The sequence below is a fragment of the Lipotes vexillifer genome, unplaced genomic scaffold (assembly GCF_000442215.2).
Source record: "Lipotes vexillifer unplaced genomic scaffold, Lipotes_vexillifer_v1.1 scaffold240, whole genome shotgun sequence".
Lineage (NCBI taxonomy): Eukaryota > Metazoa > Chordata > Mammalia > Artiodactyla > Lipotidae > Lipotes > Lipotes vexillifer.
Genome location: NW_006797481.1, coordinates 8682635 through 8694023, shown reverse-complemented (window position 1 = coordinate 8694023; position 11389 = coordinate 8682635). Strand labels below are relative to the sequence as shown.

Here is an 11389-nt window from a genome sequence, read left to right as displayed (position 1 = left end):
CAAAAAAAAAAAAAAAAAAAAAGTCTTCTAGAATCCTGTGATCTCAATATGCCATTAATTGCGTAATTTGAGGCAAATATGTATGTCTAAAGACTCATGATTAAAGATGTCGATTTTTCATAAGGCAGGAAAGCAGTTTTTCCATAAGGAACTAAGACAATCCTTTTTCGTCAGCAAAAAGAAAGATACTTTGAATAAAAACTATGATTTATACAGAACATCCATTGGTCTTTATTTGACAAAATCTTCATTATTAAAAGACAGGTAATAAAATCTGAGCTTACATCGAATCTGCAAATTAAGTTCTATAGTATCTAGAATATTACATAAGAAATTTCAGCAGAGGGGGAGAGAGGATAAAAGCATCACATGCAGATGCTCCTGGCAAAGGGGGAACTATATCTGCAGGTGAGGTCCATCGTGTGCAGTGCATAAAAAAATCCTAGAGAAAATGCAATCGACTTACTTGGGTGAAGTGTTTTTCCTTTTGGGGAGAGGGAGCGGTAGCATCGAGGTGCAGGAATTCAAAGGTATGCGCAGAATGGCTTCTCCATTTCAAAATGATAATAAAAATATTTAGATCATGGCATTAGGGCACCTTTGAGGAAAAGAACACCTTAACCAGAGTAGGCTCATTGCATAATTCTTTAGTAATATGTACAATTTTCAAGTAATGGAGCAGACTTAGAGTAATTTTACTTCAAAAGTGGCTATCTATTTTTCTTCTCGCCCTCTGGGGCTTGATCTGTTTCAGCATCGCAGGGACACTTTTCTACACAGTTTCTAGGGAACCATCCTCTTATTCTTGAAACATCTGAGGGAGAAAATGAAACTGATATGAAAAAGTCAGATATACTGCAATGACATTTGTGAGACCCATTAGTTCTATTACTTCCAATTAATAAGCTTTTAGTTAGACTTTACCACCCCCCACCATCTTTTATAAGCACAATATGTGGTTAAAGTTAAATAAATAAATAACATTAAAAAAAAAATGTTCCTAACAAGCTAGGAAACAGATATTTCCCAAATTGCATCATCTGGGGAAGGAGCTGATGCGGCTCAGGAGAGCCCCAGTAGAGTGGGGGCAACTTGGTGTTCACATACATGTGTGTGACCATGAAGGAGGATGGCTCCGTCATACTTCATCTGTTCCGGGGGACTATCTCCCTGTAGCCTTTGTGAGTTTTCCTTTTAGACTTTCTCTAACTTGTGCACTTCTATATCAAGCTTGCCTAAGCTGTCACATGGGTTAATTTATGATTAACCCAGTGTTTTCAAAAGAGCATCCTGGGTTAATCTTTACTTTAAAAAGGAACAATTCTTAAAAGTAAATAAAAAAATCAAAGACACAGTTTCAATTCATTAGTTTTCATCATAACTTAATAGGACGATTCATTCAATGGGGGTGCGTATAGCATGGCAGCTTAGTCATAGGCTCTGGAGCCAGACTGCGTGGGCTGGAGTCTTGGCTCCATCTGCATTTAGCGTGGCCTTGGGCACCTTGCTTAGCCTCTCCACGTTTCAGTTCCCTCACCAATACCTCGGAGGGCTGTTGGGGACCTGAATACCACAAGGGAAGCATTTCCACAGGTGCCTGTCACATAGTTAAGTATGAGGTGTGATGTTTGCTAATCACTGCAAAGACCCGATAAATACAAGTGTATGGAGAAATAATACAAAGAGCTTCTTTTTGTTGCTTAATGATGTGCCTTCCTATTTAGTTCCCCTAATGCACGTGATGTGACTGTTTATAAAAGTTATTCTTGTAAAATTTGCAGTTACTGCTGGCAGTCTTGTCCTTTCAACACCCCCTTCCACTTTCATACCTTCTTTAATGGAATCATCAAGAACTTTATCTCCATACAACCAGTATCTGAAATATTTAAAAGATTAAAATTAAACCTTTTTTGCCTAGATGCCAATTTCGTCATCCAAGAAGAAATTCACTACTTTCTGTCACTTACCGTAAGCCTCTTGTGGCTAAAATGAACTCCCCTTTCTGTAGGCGTATCCGAGGCTCTTCAGTGCAGGGGCTCGTGAAGAAGGTTTTGATTCCTCTATTCAAAGGACAGCAGGTTCCACTATAATCTTCTATTACTTTATACTGAACCTGTCATCAGTGAGCAGAAGAACAAATTAACATTAACCCATACCTGAGGTCTTTTAAGTTTGAATGTAAACTGTTAAAGGTAGATCCAAAATATCAGGCAAGTCTTTCCCTCCTGGTTCCCTATCTACCCTTTATAGAAGGTAATTAATTGATGCTTCTAATTCTCAGGCTTTTTCTTACCCTTCATTTCAAGCACATGGCTAAGAATGAAATTTTAGAAGCAGTGCTGTCCAGTAGAACTTTCTGCAGTGATAGAAATGTTTTATACTTGTGGTATCCAGTGTGATAGCCACTAGACACATGTAGCTACTGAACACTTTCAATGTGGCTGGTGCAACCAAGGGACTTAAATTTTAATTTTATTTAAATTAATTTAAATTTAAATAGCCACATGTAGCTAGTGGCCATTGACTTATTCAGCATCACTGTAAGGACAAGTTTCACACTAGGGAACTATATTGAGGATAATTATCTTTTGACAATATAAATTGACTAAATTCCCTCCAAACCTCCAGTCCAAACTATTTAAATGAAAACAAAAGTAATATGCATTAAATTTCAACAAATGTATTAAGAAATATCATTTAATAAAAGCTAACAGTTGGTTTTTACTCAAAGGCAATTTTAAAAGCTACACAGAAGTACAGAGCCTGACAAAAGAAAAAGAAATTAGTATCATTGCAAAAGAATTACTTACACTTCTGACTCTTTTATCTGCTTTTTGTTTCAACTGTTCTATCTGTTTGGAAGATATAAAAAAAAAAAAATGAAGTCTCTTATCTCAATGTTTAAAAACAGGCTTTCCTCATTTACTATAGCACAGTGACATGACAAACTCCCAATTTTCCAACCTTTCAAACTGCTGACAATTTAAAGGCCGCCTTTTTTTCCCCTTCTTTCTTTCTTTTTTTTAGCATGGAAAGAAGGCCCTATGACTAAAAACTGGTACTGAAGTGGGGCCTCCTCAGTGTTCCCTCTCCAATGTCTTTATTCACAGAGCACTCCCTGTGGCCCAGGAATCAGGGAGATGTGCTCTCTGCCCTCAGGGGGCTTCCGGGCTCGTCCCTGAGGTGAAGAGGATACAGAGACTCACTGATTCTTTAGAGAGGGCAAACAGATTGCAAAATTCACCAACAATGAGTCTTGATTAAAATTCACCATTTCAACTCCTTTTCTCCACTTATTCAGCAAGTCTATTAAATGTTACTACACTAGATATAGTAAGGGAAATAACCTCTGCCTAGGATCTTGCCAAGTTAAAGACATAAGATACAAGAATTAAATAAAAATGAGACTTCATGTGCTAATATGCATCAGTATATGATTAAGTGCCAAATCCAGCTGAGTCTAGAGTGGGGAGGTAAGTCTTTATGGAAGAGAGGGCACTGGAACTGGTCTGAATAATTTCTGATAAACAGGAGCTCATATGACATAGAAAAAACAGTGTCGGGGAGGAGTTAGGTGTCAGGAATGTACCAGGAATTCACTGAGTAGACTAGGCTGATTGGAAAGGATGATTCCTGCTAGGATGTAGGTGAAAGGTAGCTTTTGGCCAGATTTTACAAAACTAAGTTAAGGAATCAGGACTTTATCTCACAGGTATGGAGAGATAAGGAAAGATTTAAATAGAAGGAGGGACATGATACAAGGAGTGCTTCAGAATTAATGTAGATTCATTTGACATACTGAAAAAATTCTTATTACTTATTTTACTATAAAACGCCCTTGGAGTTAAGGAGAAGTTAAGGGGAAGAAGGTGAGGCAAAAAGGCAAGACTGTCTGAACAAAAGTACTCACTGTTAAGCTGTACTGGTGACACCCTTCTCTTATTGGCCAATCCAGTCCATCGCCTTTGGGGACCCCTGACCACGTAAAAATGTTTAAAGTGGGGAGGAGTTAGGTGTCAGGAATGTACCAGGAATTCACTGAGTAGACTAGGCTGATTGGAAAGGATGATTCCTGCTAGGATGTAGGTGAAAGGTAGCTTTTGGCCAGATTTTACAAAACTAAGTTAAGGAATCAGGACTTTATCTCACAGGTATGGAGAGATAAGGAAAGATTTAAATAGAAGGAGGGACATGATACAAGGAGTGCTTCAGAATTAATGTAGATTCATTTGACATACTGAAAAAATTCTTATTACTTATTTTACTATAAAACGCCCTTGGAGTTAAGGAGAAGTTAAGGGGAAGAAGGTGAGGCAAAAAGGCAAGACTGTCTGAACAAAAGTACTCACTGTTAAGCTGTACTGGTGACAGCCTTCTCTTATTGGCCAATCCAGTCCATCGCCTTTGGGGACCCCTGACCACGTAAAAACCTGTTTAAAGTTCTTCCATCTACTTCCCATATCATAAGGAAAAACAAAGACTTCATCTAGTTGATAATATTGAATTCGATCTTTAGCCTGTGGGTAACAAAGATGTAAGATGGCAGATACATCTGTCTTAGATGGCTTTTAGTAATATACTATTGAGAACATTTATTCCTCAAATTTGTATCATTCCTAAAAATGCTTCCTCCTTGTTGTAACGTTAGAGTACGCAGGAGAAATAAACACACTTATCACAATATAGGAAGAACTTGACACACAATACCAACCTTGTATGAGACCATCCAGAAAATGTCTGACAGGAGTTACTCAGGAATACGCCTAAATAAGACCAAATTTAAGCATTCAAAAACGTTTATTAAAGGAGTTAGTAACTTTATTCCATATAGAAAAAGTCCTCAATGTTCTTGCTTGTTCAGCAGAACAAAGGAATCCAGGTGTAAAGAAGACATACTGATAAGGACGTTTAAGAGAAAACAAGGGTTTATTCAGGATGGAAAGAACTGTTAGGTGGGGTGCACTAGAATGCAATGGCTGCATCCTGGGTGGCAGCAACACCTGTGTGAGTGGCCAGGAAGGTGTGACGGGGGAGTCATCATTCTATGAAAATTATTTTTTTTAAAAGCTAGCAGGTATGTCTAAGAGATCTTTCAGTTTTATATACCATTACATATGTCTATACACTTATTTATGTAGGCATTTATATGTACATCTTATGCATATATATATAAATATTCAGGTTTCATAAATTATATTCTAGGCATTTAAATTGTTAGCTTTTACTTAAAGGGACAAACTGGCTTAGAATTTCTGATAGAAATTTCTTAGAATTTCTGAATTTCCACTGACACCTAGTGGTATAAAGATACACCATTTATTCCTACAATAAGTGTACAAATCCAGTTGATACTTCCAGTGTAATAAAATCTGTAATTTTGATACATTTTAACTTAATATCAATACAATCACTTATTTGATTTTTACTGAGCAACGGAGTGCCAGTTTTAAAATAACTTCTAGATTTAGCATGGCACTTTATAAAGAGCTTTGGTCATTAGCAAAAAAACACTGTTAATCTAATGTCAACATATTATGCTAACTAGAGATGATACCTTGAAATATTATCAGGGGATAGTATTTTAGGGAAAAGCTTTTGCAGTTACTTATAAAGTGATGTTGATGTTAATGAAAAGAATTGTCAAGCTGTAACATGACAACATGTAAGTCCGTCCCCACCCAGACAGTAAAGGGTAATTTCTTTTCCCTTTTTATAAGCAAAAGCTTCAGAGTCTTCAAAATGAATTAAGAGCCTCAGAGAACAGAGATCTAGAATATTAAGAAAGAAAAAGTGCTAAGGATGAGAGTAGCTTACAAAAATAACCAAGGCATGGTCTTTAAGAGAAGCACTCAATGAAGATGGGGGATTCCAGCAATATTGTGTGTTAAAAGGTGACAGAGATGTGCAGTAAGTGCTACAGGAAAACGGTACAGAAGTACTTAACCTAGTCTAGGGAAAGTCAAGGAAGGTTCCTTGGAGGAAGTGACAGCTAAATTAAGTGTTGAGGGACAAGAAATTAGGCAAAAAATGAGAAAGAATATTCTAGGCAGAGGGAACAACATGTGGAAAGATACAGAAGCATAAGATGTGCAAACTATTTGGTATTAGCTGGTATTGAGTGTGAATGGGGTGGGAGGGGTGGAAATGAAGCTGGAGAAGCAGGTAAGAGCAAGATATAAAAGGTTTTATTGATATTACGCATAAGCTAAGGAGCTTGGACTTAAACCCGTACATCAGTGGTTGTCAACGTATGCTTTGCATACCTCCTTGAGTCCCCAAGACCTTTTCTTGGAGTTCAACAAAGTCAGACAACTTTCATAATAATACCAAGATGTTATTTGCCTTCTTCATGGTGTTGACATTTGCAACGGTGGGTAAAACTGCTGGCACCTTAAGCAGGAACCAAGACAGTGGCACGAAACTGTATTAATAGGTGTTATATTCTTCACTGCTACACACTCGTAATTCAGACAAAACCAAACCAACAAAAAGCCCAGTTTTACATAAAAATTTCTTGATGAAGAAATAAAAATTATTTTTATTAAATCTCAGCCCTCTAGTAGATGTCTTTTTTTTTAAAAGTAGATGTCTTTTTAATATTCTGTGTGACAAAATGGAAAGTACACATAAAGCTTGCCAAAGTGCTTATCTCAAGAAAAACACTTGTTGAGTTGTCAGCTAACAAAAGCTGTGTAGCCAGCTTTTTTCATGTAATGCTATTTTTACATGAAAATATGAGTAATGTAACAGAAAAACCAAGGTTATTCAGACCTCAGTATTTAGTGGACGTCTTCTCGAAAATGAACAAAGTCAGGCTGTTACTTCATATAAACAACCGAGTATTTGTTGCTGGTGGAAAAAATAAGGCTTTCAAGTGAAAATTGGAATTTGGAAAATTTATAGCCACCACTATGAGCTTGACAGCTTTCCAATATTTAAAGATTTTCCCCATAAAATTGGTAGTGATATGAATGAATGCGGCTTTTAGCTATTGTATAATGAAATGTGTCAACATTTTAAAAATCTGTGTAATGCTGTAAACTACTACTTTCCAAATGACCAATGCCTGATGCCCTATGTGGGTACCAGATCCATTCAAAGAGCAAGATAGATTGATGGATTTAAATACAAAAGAATACAGAAAGTTTACTGATGTAGTTTCAGATCTCACATGCAACTAACCTCTCAAGAACTAGCACTTGTCAAGCTTTAATGTATTATCAAGGAATATCCACTATTATCTAAAAGACATGTTAAAATACTCCACCCTTTTCTACCTACTTATCTGAGGCTGAATTTTCTTCATATCCTTCAATCAAAGCAACATATCTCAACAGATTGAATGCAGAAGTAGATGTGAGAATCCAACTGTCTTCTGTTAAGTCAGATATTAGAGATTTATACCAAAAAAAAAATACCACTTCCTATTTTATTTTGGAAAATTTAATTATTTTTCCCAAAAAACATGTTATTATTATTAACATATAATGGATTTATTGTTATTTTAAAATGAAATAATATTCAAAGATTTTCTCAGTTAGAAAATATGGCAAATGTCAATAGATATAATACACATTAACAAAAGCTCTTTAGTGTCCTTAACAATTTTTGAGAATGTAAAAGGTCCTGAGACCAAAAAGTTTGAGAACAGCTGCTGTAAATGAAAGCTCACCAGCTGGCTGCCGGGGGGCTAAATATGTCCTATAGGTGTTTTATTTGTCCCACAAAGGCTTTTGATTTGTTTTTAATTTGAATTGCTTGCCAATGCTTAAAAATAGAAAGGAGGTAACACAGAAATCCAGATCTCTGACTTTTCTTGGAAAAAAAAAAAAATACGATCTCACAATACTGGGTGAGGATTTCCCTGTGGCACCAATCAGCTTTGTCTGCCGGGCAGTTCTGGCCAACAGACTGGCTCCCCGCATCTAGGTTATCTGCCTGGGCCCTAGTGCATTTGGGTTTACAACCCCTGCTACAGTGATAGTGAGGCTCTGAGAAGTTTTAAATAGGGAGTGGGGTAGTCAGATGTACTTTTTATATCAGAATCACAATGGACAGCGTGAAGTATGTACTGGAGGTTGTGAGGTTTGTAATAAACTAAATGTTATAAGCCCTATCTGATGTCTAAAGCCTATGTGATGGCACCTTGGTAGGAGAGAAGTTCCCTTCCCAATGGGTTCCCTTCTCCTCTAGTCTGAGAGGAGCCAAAATGGTTTCATGTGTGGCTTAGGCCTCTTCAACAACTCAGTGTGTGAGAGAGCTCTGTGGGAGTCATATTAAACCAGGAATAAATCAAATGGTTCCCATGATCGCCTTTTACATGGCATGCAAATGACGTAAGGAAGCCATTTGGTAGCCAAGTTTTCATTTTGGGGCATTAGTTAATCTGGTCTATTAGTTAATCAGTACTTTATCGATATTGAGGAAACAATTATAAAATTTACCTTCTCTTCAATCCATGATTCAATAGAAGTTTTGTTTCTGAGAATTATTTTCATCTGGAAATCAAATGATAAATAGTAAAATTTCATAATGTGACTGGTTCATTTAAGATTATCATCTTTACACTAACCCTACGAGGTAGTTTTTATTGTTCCACTCCATAGATGAAGATATCAGGATAACAGAGATTAAGTAACAGAATGTGGTCCATCTGACTCTTAACCACTATACATCTTCACATGAATGACTACATTGATCCACAGTCAAATCTGAATCTACTGTTTAAATAAAAAATCATGTTTTATGTACTATCTTCTGAATAGGTTTTTCAGAGTACTAATAAAATATTGATATAATCCATTCAATCAGTATTATATAGATGTATTATGCTATTAAAATCTTTTACCACTATTTTTAATCTTAAATGCATGATTAATCTATTTATTACAAGTAACAGTGACTCATTTCAGTCAACCTAGATATTTTGCTTGCCGTAAAAACTGAGTATTTTCAGTCTTGATTCTATTTTTTGATTTTCCTAGCTATGACAATTCCATTTATGTAGGTTTTTACACCACAGGATTTTAGTTTATTTCTAATATGATTCTTAATTATAGGGATTGGGGAAAACTTTTCAAGGAATTTGATCCCAGGCTAGTAGAAAATGTGAATAAAACCAAAACCAGGTTATTTTAAAACCAAGAGCTCAAAAAGGGTTGGGTGATGCATCAGGGCCCTCAAGCCCAGTGTTTCTAATTCTATACGTCCTGCAATTCTTTGAAGTCTCGATGTGCCTTCATGGAGACAGTGTGACACAGTAAGAACAACCCTGGACTGGGAGTCCTTATCATATTCCAAGGGCCTAGCACAATACCTGGTCCACAATGGGCCTTCAATGAATGAATAAACTAATTAAGCGAATGAAATGAGTCATAAGAACTATTTTTTGATCCGTTCAGGGCCACATCCTCCTTCTCTGTGTTCTCACTGCACTCTGTACATAAATCTATGCTATACACATGACCCTGTATTAGTTAACTCTTCACCACTCATTGTGAGTTCCCTAATGGCAGGAACCCTTCATTTTCATTCTTGTAGCCTCAGTAATTAGCAAAGTGATTCATCACAGAGTAGACATTAAATAGCACCTATATTACAGGGTTGTTATGGAGATTAAATGAGCTGACACATATAAAAAGCCTAAAACAGCACTCAATAAATGTTAGCTATGTTATTATGATTTTGATTTAATATATGCTACTATAAAATAACAACAATTATGTTTAATGAATATATGTTTACTGAATACATGAATGGATGATCTTGGCTATGTCACTTAACCTTCCTGTGACTTAATTACTCATCTGTAAGGAAGGGAAAATAATACTCCTCTTTGACCTCTTTTGGGGTTGATGTGAAGATCAAGAGACGGTGAGAAGAGCTTTCTCAAGTATAAAATGCTATATAACTCTAAGTTAGTATTTTTAAAATTAAATCAATAACCTAGAAATTCTGGCAAAGTCACTTCAAAATTATCTGACTAGTAGAAGATTAAATTAATCACCTAGATGGAATAAGTAACAATAATCTCCATTTCACACTGCATACTTAAATGGAAGCTTTATCTCTTTCTCTTTACAAGTGGCCCCAACAACTTGACAACTTTAGCTAGAGGTAACAGAGGAACTTACGATCAACAAATGACAACTTGACACTGTGGCCAAAGCAAACAGAGCTGTTTCTAATCAATACTGTGGTTTGAACTCATACTGATATGCACAATATCATTCTACAGTATTCTAAAACGTTTTTTGTTTGTTTGTTATTGTTCCCTCAGAAAGTGTTAGGTAGACCGCACAAACATTACTATGTGTGAACAACACCAATCTAAGCTGTAACTGCGCCTCCCATCCTCTCCTTGTTTTCCTCTATTTACAGTGATTTCCACAGCGACAAACATAGCCTAGGATTCAGTGGTTTCTTCCCTCGTGTTCCACAACAAAAGGTTTAAAAACTAGCAAAATGTAGGCCAAGTATGGCCTGCTGATGTGTACTGCCTGGCCTACAAAATGTTTTAAAATATTCAGTTAGGTACCAACATTGAGTGATTTAGAAATCAGATTTCACATAAAAAGTCCAGATTTTCAGATTTTTCTTGAAAAACCGGATGATCTGACATCACCAGGCTGGATTTCCAAACATCAAGAACTGGCTGAAGTCAAATATGGGCTGTTCCCTGTGTGAAGGGTCTGTGTTTTCCAGTTTACCACATCCCACCAGGCCTGTTTCCCTCGTTGACCCTCCAGTCCTCTTCAGGGGCCTCAATTTGTGACGACTGAACTTTATCTCATGACTACTTGCCCATAAGTCAACTCAATCAGTTGCACCACATCTTAGAACGTGCACCTGCTCCGTGAGCCACATTCCAGGACACTGGATTTAGAAATGAACAAAAGAACTACAACTGGCCACAGGATCGAATGGAAACAGAAAGCACTAGTATTGCCTTTTTCTCCCTCTTCTGCCTTTTCCTCTAACTATTCTTTACCACAGCTACCAAGTTTGAAGTCCAGTAAGTTATACATAGTACTAAAATAATTGTCAACTTCAACTAGAGCATATAAGGTGAGTTTCCAGAACAAAATAATCTTTCCTCATCTTAAAAACTGTTTTACTGCTTTTTTGAAAGGAATCCTTATTGAGGATTATAAAACAAAGTTCTATTTCCCCACCTAAATTGTAGAAAGCATATTTCCAAAAGGAACTTCTTAAATAATATTAATAACTACTATTTAAGCTGGCTTGATTTTATAACATTTTCTGACCCGATTATAAAGCTGTGTATACATTGTCATAACAAAAATAAAGGCAGCATGAATACAACCCAGTGGTGCTAAAAGGAGAAACAGTGTGAACGAAGCATGATTTTGATAACCACAGCAGTTGT

At 36.5% G+C, this 11389-nt stretch overlaps 1 protein-coding gene across 1 annotated transcript; it reads right to left on the bottom strand.

Moving 5' to 3' along the window:
• Positions 1 to 207: 207 nt before the first annotated feature.
• ZDHHC6 (zDHHC palmitoyltransferase 6) lies at positions 208 to 8503 on the bottom strand. The gene is made up of 6 exons (XM_007469625.1): positions 8445 to 8503; positions 4350 to 4517; positions 2811 to 2852; positions 1968 to 2113; positions 1830 to 1876; positions 208 to 814 (listed from the first exon to the last, which is right to left on the bottom strand). The coding sequence occupies exons 1-6, from the start codon at positions 8496 to 8498 to the stop codon at positions 711 to 713; spliced, it is 561 nt and encodes a 186-aa protein (XP_007469687.1). The 5' UTR covers positions 8499 to 8503; the 3' UTR covers positions 208 to 710.
• Positions 8504 to 11389: the final 2886 nt, after the last annotated feature.

Bases quoted from the DNA above. Each gene is read 5' to 3' on its own strand.
- ZDHHC6 (XM_007469625.1), bottom strand. From the start codon at position 8,498: ATGAAAATAATTCTCAGAAACAAAACTTCTATTGAATCATGGATTGAA. The intron at 1,877-1,967 runs GTAAGTGACAGA...TAAATATTTCAG, and splicing joins TTAGCCACAAGAGGCTTACG to ATACTGGTTGTATGGAGATA. The intron at 815-1,829 runs GTATGAAAGTGG...TTTCTCCCTCAG, and splicing joins TGATGATTCCATTAAAGAAG to ATGTTTCAAGAATAAGAGGA.